We start from the raw sequence: 17,027 nt of genomic DNA on the forward strand, positions 1-17,027 counted from the left end.
TATCATGCAGCATTTCTGACCTGAATACCAGTTCTGAATCACAAATTTCAACAATTCATACTGCATAAAGTGCACTGTAACCACATTATAGTCTAAAGAGGAATATACCAATAGGAAAAGAATCACAAAATATGATTGGTTTTATGATTGATAACCTGACAAACCAGACATGGATTTTCAGTAACTTTTAGAACTACTTTCTCAAGCTTTTCTTAAGCTTTCCATACATCCAAGCTACATAAACCTGACCTTTGCATTCCTCTATTTTAATTTCCACATCCTCCTCCACACTGCATTCTGTGAATTGAATTCTTACTCTCATTTAATCTGCAAGCTCTCCCTAAGTTAAATACACTCATCCAGTGGAACAACAGAAGCAGTCTGTTAAAATGCTGGCAGCAATGTCACATTTGGACAATCAAATTACCTTCAGGGCTGTTTTATAACAACAGAATAAACAGCCGAGATATAAACAACATCATTAAACACCAGGGCCTACTCTTCAGCTGAAAAGGCCCAATAATAAGTTCTGAAGAGCCTACAGAAAAAGAATCAATCTAAAATTTTTCTTACACACAATTTGCCTTTTTTTTTAATGCTAATGCAGTTCTCAAAGATAAAATAAATAGTTTTAATACAAATAAAATAGTTTTAATATAAACAGTATTAATATAAATAAATAGTATTAATATAAATAAATAGTTTTAATATAAATAAACAGTATTAATATAAATAGTTTTAATATAAAGAAAATAGTTTTTTTAGCAAAATTCCCCTGCTTCACCACTTGTGCACCTTACAGGTGGAATGCAATAATCTTGTAACAGATCTCTGCCACTGCACAGGTGTGGAGTTCAAATTGTTACTTTTAGATCAGACTGCCCAGGATCTGGTCAAAATCAGCTGTTGTTAAGGACTTAAACCAGTTAATGCTGATCAATAGTAAAAACATTTAAAAACAAGAAATGAAAATAAATAAAACTTCAGGGATGGAAGAATGCCATTCTGGAATTACACAGAAAGGGAAGAAACTGTATGTGCTGCTTGTCACTAAAGGAATATGTGTGGGCTTGTCCATCATCCTAAGGCTAGAAATATGAGAAACTTTCACATACTGATCCCTGCAACCAAAATGCGGTGGCAAAGGCCCAGTTCTGATCTCTCAGGGGTGCTGCAGTGCCCTGCTCACCTGGCCCTCCCGGGAGAATTTGAAAGGCGGTTTGTGCTTGATGACACTGGTGGCGAGGCGCAGCAGCCCTGTGAGCCCATCGTCCTCGATGTTCCCATCCTGGTGGTCCAGGATCTCCCTGCTGAGATGCACACACAGGAGAGAAGGTGTCACACACACATGTTTTATGAAAAATCCTCTTTTCTCCAGAGAAGCTGAGAGGCCTCAGGAACAAAATGTAAATATTCATTATCTGCTGCTGTGGGATGCAACAGGTGCATCTGGTATTGGTCTCATGGGGTTGTTTCTCATTAATGGCCAATCACAGTCAGCTGTCTGGACTGTCTGGTCAGTCACAAGCCTTTGTTATCATTCCTTTTCTACTCTTAGCCAGCCTTCTGATGAAATCCTTTCTTCTATTCTTTTAGTATAGTTTTAACAGAATATATATCATAAAATAATAAATCAGCCTTCTGAAACATGGAGTCAGATCCTCATCTCTCCCCTCATCCTAAGACCCCTGTGAACACCATCACAAGAAGGAATGTCACAGCTCTGCCCCAGTGCATACTGCAAACAATGGCTTATAAAGGGGAGGATACAATCTTCAACTCATCAGGAGAACTGGGAGGTTGGAACACAAGGTGGGGAATACAGAGTATATAAACCAATGAAGGATTTCAAGGGAGGAGAACAACTTGGCATAGGAAAGGCTAACAACTGGATGGGTGTTGGAATCTTCAGCTTGTCAAAGTGCCCCCGAGAAAAGTTGAAAGTGTCTTTTCCCAGTCTGGTGCTTGAAGGAGGAGTCAGGGCTCCTCAGTTCTCAGTCTCAGAGTTGTTTATTGTTTCTTATCTATAAAAAATTTTCTCCTGCCCTGCCCAGATCTGTCCAGCAAGACAGTTCCAGACACTCTGCCTGGGTGGTGTTATCTCTTTATACTAAAAACTATGTGTACAATGTTTACAATTACTTTTCAACACCCATAACCCATGTTAGACAGTGAGCTTATATTCTAAACCAATCCAAAAGTGCCAACATCACAGCAGAAGATGAAGGCCAAGAAGAAGGAGAAAGGCTGGACATGCCCAGTTCCCTCCATCTTGCCTCCTGTACCCCCATACCAAAAACCCCAAAATCTACTTTTCCACCCTCTGATAACTTCACTGTTATTCTGCTTAAACTGTTGTGACTTGCTGGTCTTCATACAAGGTTGGTAATTTGCTCCACGGGTCATAATCAAACCCACAGGTGTTTTGGGCTCCTGAGCCCCCTGGCAGGGGTCCTGGCCATCCTGGACAGCCAGAGGGATGTCCTGGGTCCCCACAGATGGGGGGGAAGGAAGGGGGTTTGAAACTTGGCAAGGAAGTAGCTGAGTAACAAACAGATAAACGACACCTGGCTCAACTAAATAACAAAGGCAGGTGTGTGTCACTCTAAAAACAGGGGGAGAAAAACACAGAGACTACAAAACCACAAATCAAACTAAAAAACACACTACAACACAAGGGACACTGCTGGGGGCAAGGCTCACCTCCTAATGCAGTCAGCGAGGTGTCTGGCCAGAGCATCCAGATCAAGCAGGGTTGTCTGATTGAAAAGAAAGAAAATAGAACAAAAATCGGAAAGAATTATGGACTTCTTTTGGAGGAAATGTTATTACTGCACACAATAAAACAGAGATAATTAAAACTCATTTTCAGGCATGCTCTAAGGTAAGTTTTCTGATTTATGCTAAGTGTCTGTTAACTGAATTTAACTCTTTCAGCTTTAATCAAATACTTGATTAGCTCCTCCTTGGAACACACTTGAATTATCAACAGTGTAATTATCAGAGATAATTACACTATTCCCATGTCTGTGACCTTCAACTAAGCTCACCTTAGTGTGTTAGAACAACTCCCCTTTCTTGACCCCACAGAGTCACTACCTGAAACTTCCAAGAACTACTAAATACACATCAGAGTAAACTGGGAGATGGAAAACATCCAAGAGCTGCTCACAGTCCATCAGATGTTAAGAAAAAAATGTCTGAAGACACAAATGAAAAGCAATAAACATTGGTATGAATGCAAGGCAGACCTACCTGACTTGCATCTTTGACATGAATGTTATCAATCAGTTTGCACAGCAGCCAGAAATACTCCTTACAACCAGGTCTCAGCACAGCTTCCTCCTCATAATCCTCTATCTGTGGAAAGAAATTGCTTTTGTTCCGAAGTAGAACACAAAATAACAGCATTAAAATAGCACAGTGAAGCCAGTAACTGTGTTACAAGAGAATTACTTCCTTCAAGCCTCTAAGCTAAGTATAAGAACAATGTATTTTACAGTGGTAACAGTGTATGCTCTGTTTTTCTTCTGCAATATTTATTAATTTTCTTGAAAAATTGTCAGGATGATCTGCCAGACCTGTAAAAGATTTGTAAAATAGTGTGGAGTTCATCCCACCCACTGCAAATCACAAAATCTATGATTAGACTGGACAAAACATGAAAAACTTGGGCTGATTTCAATTAGTAAATACATCTCTAATTTAAAACTCTCTTAGATAAATATTGCAAGATCTTCTGTAGACTGTTTTAATTTAAATCTTTTAAAAATATCTGTGTACATGGACATGGAAATTTAAAAACAAGAGCACTTCCCAAAAGTTGTCCTGCATTTCTCCAGGCACAGCCAAGCTATAAATTACTGCAGTGTCACAGTTTAACCATTTTTGGAAAGTTTCTGAAAACATCTAAGCCAGAAGCCTTCATATCTCCATGCATCTGAAACAGTGTATCAGACACCACAATAATGTCCTACCATGTTTAGTTTTTATATTTTGTATGTATATATATTATATATTGTATTATTAGATATTATATTATTAGATATTATATATTATATTGTTAAGGACTTAAATTCTTAACTATATATTATATTAAATTATATATAGTATGATATAACGTAATATAATATTTAAATGCAACAATATAATATAATGTAAATGATAAGATATTATTATATAATGAATAAAAATAATATAATAAAAATATTATGTTATCTTATATAGTATTATATTATTATATATTATATTAAATTATATGTTTTTATATGTTGCTTTTTAATAATAATCCTAATTTTTTACTTTTTAATAATTTTTTTTACTTTTTATATTAATTTTAAAACTTTCACATTTTTATAGGAATTTGAAATTTATCTTTGAGAAAGTCTTGTGAGTTTTTAAATTCTTACCCTAATTGGTTTCAGAGCTTGAGCATCAGGGAGGAATTTCAGCAAGGTTGATGCAGCCAGCAGCAGAAAGGAGCGATTGATGGAGTCTCCCCCATCCAGGCCAGAAAGAGACAATTTGTACAAACCATTGCAGGACTCGTGGCGAACTGCAGTCTAGGAAAAATAATGAAATTAACATGATTGCACACATTCTTTGCAAGATTTTTTTCTTTTGTATGTTTTTCTTTCATAGGTACATAAATTCCTCTCATAATATCTAAGAGGTTATCAGGGTTGAATGTATTTTTCTCACACAGGGATTACAAATAATGTGCATTTAAACTGCTTACAGAAAAATGCAAATTATACTATTCTAAAAAAAGATGATTTGTTTGTGCCCTGTGTCTTGAGTTATGTATTTTCCATGGAAATGATTACAGTGACTACAATAGAAAATATCACATCAGGCAAATCAAGGAAATCTATGTGAATCCTGGATTTACCCTTACTCTTTCAAAACTACTAATTAATTTATTTTCACTACAAAAACTATTTTCTTCTTCCTTTTATTAAGAAAAATATCCACAATCTAATGAATGTTTGGAAGTTTGCACTCTCTCATTTCCAGGGATTTTAAAGGGAGCCAGCCTGCAAGCTTTTTCTGTGCTTGAGTAATAAAACAAGAGATAAGAATTACCACACCATGTCCACCTTGCACTTTTAAGCAATCACCAATAAATACAAAAAAAAATTCCACTGTGAATATAACTGATGCAATTTTTAAGCTTTTAATCCATTTAAGCCTAGAGAGCATCATTGGTCTAGCTTTAGTAAAAAAATTACTAAAAGCTAGACCAATCTTTGGTCATGACAAAGATCTTGGTATCAATTCTCATTCACCTCATTTTGTGATTCTAAGTTTGCAAAAACAAAAAATCTAATAATGTGAAAAACATAATGGGGAAGTACATTTCTGCTAATTCAAGTCAGGTGGCATCACCCAGAAATTTCAACAAATTACCCAGAAATTTCAACAAATGGCAATGAAAAAATGACCTTCAAACAGAAGCCAAGGAGAAAGGTGAGGGTTTATAACCTGGTTTGTGACTGAACACAGAGGTGCCACCTTCCAGTGATCACTTCTCACCCAGCACTGCAAGGAACTGAAGCAGGTCCTGCCACTTGGAGCAGGAAACCACAAGCCTTGGATTGAATGGCAAGCCAAAGGTAATGACACTAATTAGGAATGCAGCAAGCTCCCATTGCCATACCTCTGGAATAAGCAGGGTGAGTTTCTTGAGCCAGTCTTGCAAATGGTCACTGTCAGCCAGGCTGGATTTCACCAAGGAGCAGCAGTGAGCCCAGCTCACCAAGAGCCACATGGAATAGTGAGTGACTGCAGGAACAGAGAAACCCCACATGGAACAGTGAGTGACTGCAGGAACAGAGAAACCCCACATGGAACAGTGAGTGACTGCAGGAACAGAGAAACCCCACATGGAACAGTGAGTGACTGCAGGAACAGAGAAACCCCACACGGAACAGTGAGGGACTGCAGGAACAGAGAAACCCCACATGGAACAGTGAGTGACTGCAGGAGGAGACAAACCCCACTGTAAGCCATGCCTGTCTACAGTCAAACATACACTTAACAAACCTGTTGGCTCCTTAAACCTGACCTCCAGCACTTATTTCCCTCCTAGCTGTGCATTATACACCATTTATCAAGGTAACTCCAGCACCCAAAGTGTGATCTTCAGCAGAACAGACTGGTTGCAGCTCCTCAGATACCTGAGAGTGCAGTTCCCAAGAGACCCTTACTCACAGCTCCTTAAGGTTTCCTGTTTCACGGACATCCCTCTCATGATCCCACACTGCTGCCACTGCCATCAGGTGACCAAAGCAGGCAGCCAAATTCAGAGCTGCCCCTGAAGGCTGAGCACAGGGACAGAATTGCAGCCTTTTACTCTGATTTTGGCTTCATCACACCTGCCAGTTCTAAAGGGTGTAAGCACAGCAAGGGCTTCCTAGGCAGAAGGGCTGCACAGCCCAAAATAACATTTACTTCAGTAACTGGCAAGACAAAATCTCTCCTGGCACTAAGGATGCAAAAAACCTCAGAGTTTTACCATCACATCTGCACATTTACTTCCTGTTTTGTACTAATTTCTGTGACCACGTTTGTGTTGCCCCAAAAAAAAGTTCCATTGCAATCACCTTGCAGCCCCCAAGGAACTTTGGAAATTCTTAGGTAGTGTCTTTGTAATGAAATTAGAATGAGAATTTTGCAGTGCTTCAGACTCCATCCAGTGCCACCTTTCCTCTGTAATAAGGCCAGCATGCTGTCCAGGACTACACTTTCAAATACTCCATTTCTGTAGGAATTATCAACAGAGAAACCATTCTTCATCTTTCATTATTTAGGAGAGAGACTGCCAGCAGCAGGAGCCCAAGCACAGACCTATCAAATGAATGGCAGTAATTTCTGGGGCCAGTATCTACTGGGATTTATTCCCAGTAAACAAGGCCTGAACACTCAATTACAGATGTGTCCAGGGGTGTCCAGAACAGTGTTTTATGGAATAGGACCCCACCTGTCTTGCCAATGAAGCTTTTCCTCATGGCAGAATAAAGCTGCTCCTGGAATAAGGTCTAAATTTAACTTTTCAGGTGCAACCAGAGTTTATTCCTGGTATCTCCCTCAACTTCTACTTAACTTCCACCTGAATTTCCTATTTTCTTCTTTGCAAAGTGTGACATTTCCATAGGATCCTGCCTGCACACCTCTGCCATTGGTTATTAATGCAGGATAAAGTGCTGTATGGGAATTGTCTCAATTTGCTGTTCTCCTCATTGATGCAACCTGAGCTGAAAAGTCTCACAGGGAATTTCTGCCACAAGCCAAATAAGAAATGTTTTGGCAAGAGGGAAGCAGCTGAAAACCTCACTGAGCAGAAGATGCTTCCAACCACTGCCCCAGCTTCACTCCCAAAATAAAACTGAATTTCCCCCTTCCTGGTCTTATATAAAGTTTGGGGATGAGGGGTGGGAGCAGGAATGGGGGAAAATCTAGATGGGATTTAGCCTGGAAAGAGGACTGGGAAAATCTCAATGAGGTTTCAGCCAGAAACAGGAGAGGAAAAACCCAGAGAGGAACTCTCTGGGAAGCTGAACTGGGAGAAAACACAGCCTGGATTTCACCTGGAATTGGGATTGAAGGAAAACTGGACTGGAATTCTCCTGGGAAGTGGCTCAGGCAAAAACCTGAACCAGATTTCACAGAGAATCCAGATGGGGGAACACATGGAGTGGATTTCCCCTGGAAAGTGGATCAGGGAATAACCAGGACCAGATTTCACCCTGAACCCAGACTGGGGAAAAAAACCCAGACTGGATTTCACTCAGAAACCAAGGGTATTTCCTTGGAGGAAAACGCTTTTCCAGCTTTCTAAAAGTGCAATAAACGAAAATAATAAATTATCATCAATTTGCCATCCCTGTGATTAGCTCCTGACCCAGCTGTTTTGCAGCACTGACCTTCATGCCTTGACCTGTGATCAGACTGAGCCTTCAACACCCTGATGGGAAGAAGAGAAAATCATTTGAATTTTATCACACAGCACATAACAGATTTCAGAAATACAAGTACACACAAGGCACAACACAGTTACTCTTAAGTAACCACTTGGAAAATCTTAATTCATCTTAAAAGGATTCATTGCTTGCAGTATTCAAAATTAGCAACAATAATAAAACTATGAAAACCTTCAAGTTACCCCCATAAAGCTTTACAAGATTAAAAAGCCAAGGAGAAATACCCACAGCCCCTTCTTTATTTTATCCAAAACAGAGATGTCAGAGCTAAGAACTGACCCATACAGAATAAATCTAGTTTTCTTCATAAAGGAACCACACTCTGAATAAACATTTGCAAACTTTAAATGTTTCTATTTATTTACTTCCATTTTTATTAATTACAATAAAAGATTATGAAACCAAAAATATTGCATTTATACTTCAAAAATTTTCCTACAACTCAACTAGAGGCCAAGTTAAGCACACCTGCAGACTGGAGATGTTCTAAATGCCCTTAACAATCTTTTAAAAATATGGTAAAACAACTATCCATCACTTGGAATCAATTCTACAAAAACCTGACCTCCCCAGCACCAGTCTGCCTGCCACAATGCAGCCTTACACAGAATTGCTTTTCTCAGGACAAAAAGGCAACAGGACCAAATATATGTCAGATTTTGCCTTTAGTACCAGCAGGATGAGAAAAATAAGTCAAAAGTGACAGACAACTAAGCAACATGAAAATGAATTTATTTTAATTTCTCCTTTATGCTACCTTGAAATTAAAAATGCTCTGGAGAAAACAAAGAAGGGATTTTGGTGTCACTGACATATTTTATGAACAGTCCTTTTGTTAGGATTTTTCTCCTGAGAGGCTGAGAAGCCTCAGAAATGAAATGCAAACAATGATTATCTGCTGCTGTGGAATGCCACAGGTGCATCTGTGATTGGTCTATGTTGGTTGTTTTTAATTAATGGCCAATCAAAGTCCAGCTCGGACTCTGAGAGTCACAAGATTTTATCATCATTCCTTTCCTTTCAAGCCTTCTGATGAAATCCTTTCTTCCATTCTTTAGTATAGTTTTAATATATAATTTTCTTTTAAGATAATATATATAATAAAATAACAAATCAGCCTTCTGAAACATGGAGTCAGGATTCTCATCTCTTCCCTGGTCCTGGGACCCCTGAGAACACCACCACATTTGGTGACCCCAAGTGAGGAACGTTCCCACATTTTGGCATGAGAATTTGTGTCATTTATAATTTATACACCCATGCCTTACACCCTGAGCACAGAGTTCTCACCCCTCTCCTCTCTGCCAGGACAGGAGGTGAGTAAGAAAAGCAAGTTCCAGCCTCTGGAGCTCAGTGTGGGATGTGGCTGGCAGAGGGAGCACAGCTGGGAGAGCCCCGGGTGGGTCCTGCAGGAAAGCAGCGATGGAAATGAGCACACTCATCAGCTTTATCACAAAAATAAGAAGATTTGTACCTAGGTGCCAAGTTGTCATATGTATAAGCAACTGACATAAGTCGCTGAATCAAACTGGTTCCCTGGACAAGTACAAGAAACACCTTTAAAAATTGAAGTTGAAAGAAAAAAAAAAAAAAAAACAAGTTAATATAACAACAAGCTTTTTGATCTGTTTTTTAATTATACACACTGTGCGAATCTAAATAAACCCACCTGTGCAGAGGAGGAAGGGCCAAAGGCAAATCACAGCATCTTCACAGTTAACAATTTACTGATTTTATTAAAGCAGAGCTAAAATCCCATGTTTCACTGACTAGGGCTAGATGCTAAAATTTCATTCTCTAAAGAAGACAATTCAACTGAATAGGAAAATCAACCATTTATTCAATCCTTTTAGTAAAAATATGTTATTTTTTTAAAGCATAAACTACTCACAGCCTTTTAAAAACCTTATGTTTGAGGAGACAGGGCTGAGGATGAGGTTGGACACTTAAATTTTGCCTACCTCTGTGATCAACACATTTTACTGACTAACCGCTCTCTTAAAATATTTATCTTTAGCCAATCTGACAGACTATACAGAATTTTAAAATGCAAGTGTGAAGAAAATCTTAAAATACTTAAATATCAAATCAAGAATACTTATCAATTGACAACTAAAAATTTAAAACCAGTTAGAGAAAGCAACAGCAGCATTTACATGTTCAAAAATTTAATATATGTGCTAAGTTTCCTGTATGACAGTAGCCCTGGTGATTTAGGGATTTATCAAAAAAGGTTGATATTTATAGAATAGTTAAGGTCTTTCCAGGTATAACAAAGGGGAAGTTTGGCTCCAGCTCAGAGTTCAGACTGCACTTTTTGGCAGTCACAGCTGGTCCTGTGCCCAAGAAAGTCAATTTACAGTGAATGTTCCCCTGATGCCAAAATACCCTCTGTGCTCAGGCTGCCCTAGGAAATCAGCATGCAGCAACCTGGCAGGAAGGTTTACAGCTGCAGGTAAGTTCACACTCACTCAGGTATCCCTATTAAAGTTACTTCAGTGTTTACTAAAGGAATCCAACATGGATTTAGCAAGGACAAGGGCAGCTCATGTTATAAATACAGGTTAATAATAATAATGTGCTACTGTAAAAAAGGACTGATCAATTCAGGAAACAAAATCTAAGAAACAGGGACAAATCACTGCAATTCTGAATTTCCAATTAATGTGTTCATCAATCACCAAAAAACACCTTTTGGTTGCCAGGTTTAAAACTATGCAAATACTTTTCTAGAGAACAAGCAAGAGATCAATTATATTACTGAGATCAATTAGTACTACTAACTCTTCCACTCCGTAATTTTATTACTAAAATAAGGACTTCACATTTACTCTTTCAGCAAAGGAGATATTTCCTACAGCTCCCAGAACCTCTGTGTGCCTCCTACCTCTGTCAGCCTGGGGATGTGAAGGCCCTTGACGTGGTCACTCGTGGTTTTCCTGGACTTGCCCGGCCACGTCCTTTTCCTGTGGCTCTCTGCCACCCCAGACCAGGCAAAGACATCATGGTAAGCCAGGTCCAGATCTGAGGGGTCCACTGCAAACTGGCAGATCAGCTTCAGCAAGCAAGCAAGACAGTCCAGCTGCCACTGGGAAAGGGAAGGAAAACAAATCTGTCACTGCCATATTTTCTGGAGAAATTCCCTTGCTCAGGATTCTTCTCCTGGGAAGCTGAGAAGCCTCAGAGGAAAAGGAAAACAATATTATCTCATTTGCTTCTCCTGTGCCTTGCTGCTTTGGAATGTGGTTGGAGATGTTTATCCAACAGGTGATTGTTTCATTGGTTTCATGTGAATTGTTTTAACTCAATGACTGTGGTGGTGTTCTCAGGGGTCCCAGGATGAGGGAAGAGATGAGAATCCTGACTCCATGTTCCAGAAGGCTGATTTATTATTTTATGATATATATTATATTAAAAGAAAATTATATACTAAAACTATACTAAAAGAAGAAAGTATTTCATCAGAAGGTTTGAAAGAAATAGAAAGGAATGATAACAAAAGCTGTGACTCTCAGAGAGTCTGAGCCAGCTGACTGTGATTGGCCATTAATTAGAAACAACCAACATGGACAATCAAAGATGCACCTGTTGCATTCCACAGCAGCAGGTAATCATTGGTTTTCTTTTCCTTTGAGGCTTCTCAGCTTCTCAGGAGAAAAATCCTAGCAAAAGGATTTTTGATAAAATATGTCCATGACAAATGACCAATCACGGTCAAGCTCTGTCAGGACCCTGGAAGGAGTCACCAGTTTTCATTATCTTTTAACTTTCTATCTGTATCCTTTCTGTATTCTTCAGTATAGTTTAGTTCAGTATTCTTTAATATAATAGAATAGAATAAAATATTAGCCTTCTAAAAACATGGAGTCAGATTCATCATTCCTCCCTTCGTTGGGGAACCCCACAAATACAAGAGAAATCCTCAATTTTGAGAGATTTTTTTTCCACATAATTCAATGCTATCTATGGAATTTGCAACTGAAAACCTCAGTAAGGTATAAAGGAGAAAAGAACTAGAAGTAACTTGAACTTAGCTGAAACTAATGATAGAATAATAATGAAAAAGGTGATTATTAGACATTCTTATAGAACATGTGCATTATTGACAAGTGTCTTTATTAGCACCACAGCCACTATGCTAATTGTCTCACTGACAGCAAGGGAAAATGGCCTTGGCCATTTTGGCCTCTTAGACAAGGGAAAGACAATTAACAGATTACTGCTTTTAATACAGACTGTAATAAATAATTCACCAAATAAAAACCCTCCCTAAAATAAGCAGAAAAAAATAAATAAATATTCCATTCTTGTTTGGCTACTTTTGGTTTCTTTAAAGAATTATGATCTGTTATAGTAACACCAATGTAGTTCCAATCACTCCTGAGGAAGGAACCCAGATGTTTTCCCCTCTAAGGTTCCATGAGGTACAATTTTAAGTTCTACAATTTTAAGAATAAAAAGACTCTCCCCAAAATCCACAGAAAAACAGGGAAGGTGGTTTTAAAACATAAAAAAGCAGTAGTATATGTACACTTGCTTTTTTAAAATTAGCTCTTCCAGAAATAAAAAGTATTTTAAAAAAAGATGTTACTAGATAGACTCTGATGGTTTCAATCAGAGAATGGATCTATTTCACAACAGAAAATAACTGTACCAAAGGCTCAAAGCATTAAAAGTCTTTACAAATACCTGGAATGTTCTTCTGGAGAGAAAGGCAGAGTGAACACCTACCACAGTCCATGATTCCTGCTCCTTAGGCTCTAGGATTCCAGAATTGAAAATTTCCAGTAACTGTTGGAGCCCTCCAGCAGCAACAAACTGTAAGCATATGATGGAATCAATGTGAGAAAAAGCAGATACAGAAATACCACTAAGACCAGTCAGATACCAACCTAAGCTTTATAAATTAATAAATAAATTACAAATTATTCGGCTGGATATTTTATGGAAAAAAATGTATATGGCTACCACAAATTTACAAGCCTGATAACACAGAAAAACTTGCAAATGTTATCCCAAAATTTGAGATAAAAGATTTTAGGATAGTTAGTGTTTTAAATGTTTTTTTATTTTATATTTATCTTGAAAAATTGTCTTAGATATCATGGAATACTGTAAGAAAAACAAACCTTGCAGCTCCATGTGTTTTTACTGTTTTCTATTTGATCTTCACTTGAATCATCTGAGTCTGGGTAAAGATCACTGTAACTTCCCTAAAGATAAACAAGAATAATTGTAAAAACAGCTCAGGAATTGTAACATTATAAAATAAACCATCAATCTACGCTTTGATTCAGAGAAAAATGAAGATTCTCTGCAAGGAAATTACCGTGGATTCCCGTCTTATCCTCCTGTTGGGCTTCCCCAAAGCTTCAATGATCTCCAGGGCATACAAAAGTTTGTGGGCACTTTTTATTCTCAGAAGGTCCTTCCAGCTAAAGCCATCATTACCCTTAAAAGATGAAAAAAAGATAGAAAATAATTAATACAATTATATGTAATGCTCATCTGCCTAAAAATTCAGGGAGAGGATTTTTCAAGTGGCACAGATAAATTATTTGGGGTTTAATTTCATCTGTTATCTGATATTAGACAATATCAAGCAGATTTCTATACATGATTAACAATCTGAATAATAAAAAGGCAACATTATTATATGCTAAAATAGACACAATTTTACATTAGAGGAAAGCAAACATCACACTGTAACTGCCACCAAAATTGTCATGCATGTGTGCATAAAAAGCTGCAATATCTACAATCTGTTAGGATGCAATTTCAACCACTTTTAAAGAGGCAGAATAATATTTTTATCTGTAGAAATCAACTGTGCTTCCAAGCAACCCAAGCTATGAGCTGAGGGAACAGAGTACAGAAGTATCACTACCACAACAGCCACAGTGCTAAAGCCAGGCTGCAGCTGAACAAACTGCTCTTTCCATCCAAGTAAAAACATTGTGATCATTAGTACTGACTATTCTTTTAATTTATAAAATAAACTTTGAAAATAAATGATAAAAACTAACTTTGGGAGCTAAGCTGACATCTCTGTTTAGTTTTAGATTTATTAGGTTTACTCTTATCTCAGCACACTTAACAGATTTACTATGTAACATTCCTATTTGGGGACATTTCAACTAAAACACTGGATGCTAAAAAAATTCAAGTATAACAAAGATAAATATGTAAAGCTTTGTTCACCTGCTCATCAGAAATATTCTGGAATGCCTGCAGCATATTAGGGCACGTTGGTAGGAGCATTAACAGTTCCCAGACACGTCTAGATAAGTTCTCTGCATGGAGATGGAGCTCTTCACACCTTGCACTCTGACAAACCAAATCATAACCATTCTTACTGTCAACTTCTTTGAGAAAATGACATTTCAAAGCCCAAAAATGTATTTATTTGTAATTAAGAAGCTGTTTTGTATCTAATAACTAAATCCATGATTAGGATATGATAACTGAGGTCTCAACTTGCAAGAAACTAAGTTACATCATCTTTAAATCATATCACATATTTTGAAATATTTAAATGCAGATAAAACTTATAAATAAATTGTAGGTTCAAATGTACTACATAAGATTTAATTCCCTCAAGCTAATGATGGCATACAAGATCAAGCTTGGCTTTTTGCAATAAAACTTTACAAACCTTTCTTCAAGCCAATTCCCATTATGAGTCACCACATCAATTTAGATAATCAATATTGTTTCTTAAGAATTGCTTTTATAGCTTCTACAGTATTTAGAACATCCAAATGTTCTATTACTGCTAAGAAAATATTAGCAATATCTTAGCAATACTATTGCTAAGAAAAAAGGAGAATTATGAAGATTTTACCATGTGAATGAGCAGGCAATAAAAATCTCTAGCAACTGAACAGAGTAGAGAAAAATTGGCTACACAGAAAAACCAGATCCAATGAAATAAGACTTAAATGCAATTGTTCTAATAAAATTAAACTGAATTACCTCACTATCTTCCATAGCCACTTCTCCAGAAGGAGGCTTAAAAGAGGCCAGCATTTCTAACAAATCAAAGAGGGTGGTGAGGTGAGGTTCTTGCAGGAGTAGGAGCATTGGAATGTTGTCCTTCTGAGGAGGAGGTAGGCAGGAGGCTGGGAGCTGGACACCTTCCCCTTTGCGCTCCCTCCTGGGGGCACCGAGGGACACAAACACCATCTGCAGCAGACACAGGGAGCACAGACACAGCTTTATGACAAGCACACAATGCTTTCACAAGGGTCAGAATAAAAAAATTTTAAAAATTTTTGGTTTGTAGTCAAATCTTGGCTTTGCAGCATTTTCAGCAAGTGCCACAAATGAAGTTTGGGTTTGCTTTCACTTAAGGCATTCATGGTGTAGCTGCACTTGATGCCTCAGGTTTGGCTTTTTTACTTTTCAGGTTCTGTGCTGCTTTAGTGTGTGGGTCTGGGCTCCATATTATGGGATGGTGAGCTCTCTGCACAGAGCAGGGACACAAAACAATTCCTTCTCTAGCTGGGCACCAAGGACAAATGATCCAGACGTCACGCCCAGCAGCATAATGGGAGAATGAAGAGAGAAAAAAAAGAAGGATGGGAGTTGATGGGCTGGAGCTGGAATTGACAATTAACTCTAATATGAAAATGGAGCAGAACTTATAAAAGTGACTGATTGTCCATTTTGGGACCATTTTGGTTCATCTTGGGTGCAGCCCTGGCTGGGCTCTTGTGCTGCCCAAGGTGGATCCATGGAGGAGATCCTTTTAATAAATCCCTGCTTCATTCTTCATTCCCTGTGTCCAGCCTCTGCTCTAGGTGAGCCCTCACAAAGCATCAATGACACTCCTGACTCTGCCCCTGATGCTGAGATACTCCAGTGCTGAGCTGGCATCCCCCAGCATTGCTCCCAGCCAGCCCCAGGTGCACAATCAGCTGCAGGAGACCAGAGCCAAGCCTTGGCCACAGCTCCAGGGCCTTTCCCATGCTGGCAGTACCTGCATGTCCTTAAAGCCCAGCTCGTGGAGAGTTTTCTCATCATAGTCAGTTGTCAGCTCGTGCCCAGATGAAATCATTCTCACAGGTCCCATGAGGCCACCTAGGATAAAAGCCTATTTCAGCAGAATTCTGGAATCATGGTTTCAGTTTCACAGCTTTGATAGTGTACCCTTCAGCAGAGGCAAAAACTTGCTGCTATTTCCTTAAGAAAAGTGATTATTACGTTAAACTAATTAAAACTTGTATAAATAAACTAAATTTACTTGCATAAATTTACTTTACTTGCATTTGTATTCACAAATAACCTTTTCAATACCAGGTCACCCAACTTTGTAGTGTAAAGAATTTATAATACAAATTCAAACATGTCTTCCATATTTTGTAGTAAATGACACTGTGCCACAGAAGGATAATGGAAATTATTGTGATCATCAACAAAATGTCCTTGTACCACACACTTGTGGTCAAGTCAAAGAAACATTGATTAATCTTAAATGTAAGTTGGCACCAAAGAAGTCACACCCACTTCAGAAGGGAAAAACTGAGAACACCCTGCAAAGAACTCAACACTGAACAAGAAACCTGAACAATCAAAAGATGAAGAATTAAATTCTATTTTGTGCAGACAACCAAGCCTCTCTTCTAACAAGCACACTTTGTCCAACATGACCACATGTTTCTAAAATGCCTGTTACAACAAAAATAAATATTTACTACTATGTGGTGGAAAACAAGACAGTTTCTTTACTAAAACTGATTCTGCTGAGTGGCTGGAAAAGGATTCTACAAAGAAGGCAATTAATGTGTCCAAAATTCAGTCTGGTTTACTTACATTGTGTCTCATTAAAACAGGTTTTTTAGAAGTTGTTAAACTGTGAAGAGCAAGCTTGAATCACGTTTAAACATATATTAATGGTGGTGTTGGAAAGAGCTGTTCATGGACAGAATTTATTCAGATAATTGTTCATTACATGCTAACTCATGCTTATAATGAGAAAGAAAAACTGAGAAAACATAAAAGAAAATTCAGAAAACACTTTGAACAGAAATAAGTGCTAAGAAT

The 17,027-nt window shown here is 38.0% G+C and overlaps 1 protein-coding gene across 8 annotated transcripts in view; it reads right to left on the reverse strand.

Annotated features, from left to right (window-relative positions):
- USP34 (ubiquitin specific peptidase 34) overlaps nucleotides 1-17,027 on the reverse strand; it is a 114,476-nt gene that overhangs the window by 36,429 nt on the left and 61,020 nt on the right. For 6 of the 8 annotated variants that reach the window (XM_063152800.1, XM_063152797.1, XM_063152799.1 and 3 more), the window contains exons 28-41: nucleotides 15,964-16,064; nucleotides 14,958-15,167; nucleotides 14,184-14,309; nucleotides 13,312-13,434; nucleotides 13,112-13,195; nucleotides 12,714-12,800; nucleotides 10,870-11,070; nucleotides 9,457-9,539; nucleotides 7,926-7,966; nucleotides 5,660-5,784; nucleotides 4,410-4,562; nucleotides 3,256-3,360; nucleotides 2,704-2,759; nucleotides 1,190-1,310 (exon numbers count right to left, since the gene is read on the reverse strand). In XM_063152800.1, the coding sequence (XP_063008870.1) occupies nucleotides 1,190-1,310; nucleotides 2,704-2,759; nucleotides 3,256-3,360; nucleotides 4,410-4,562; nucleotides 5,660-5,784; nucleotides 7,926-7,966; nucleotides 9,457-9,539; nucleotides 10,870-11,070; nucleotides 12,714-12,800; nucleotides 13,112-13,195; nucleotides 13,312-13,434; nucleotides 14,184-14,309; nucleotides 14,958-15,167; nucleotides 15,964-16,064 (1,616 nt within the window). The remainder of the gene's footprint in view (nucleotides 1-1,189; nucleotides 1,311-2,703; nucleotides 2,760-3,255; nucleotides 3,361-4,409; nucleotides 4,563-5,659; nucleotides 5,785-7,925; nucleotides 7,967-9,456; nucleotides 9,540-10,869; nucleotides 11,071-12,713; nucleotides 12,801-13,111; nucleotides 13,196-13,311; nucleotides 13,435-14,183; nucleotides 14,310-14,957; nucleotides 15,168-15,963; nucleotides 16,065-17,027) is intronic. The other 2 variants (XM_063152795.1, XM_063152794.1) reach the window with 2 other exon arrangements.

Source organism: Melospiza melodia, chromosome 3, assembly GCF_035770615.1.
Source record: "Melospiza melodia melodia isolate bMelMel2 chromosome 3, bMelMel2.pri, whole genome shotgun sequence".
Taxonomy (NCBI): domain Eukaryota; kingdom Metazoa; phylum Chordata; class Aves; order Passeriformes; family Passerellidae; genus Melospiza; species Melospiza melodia.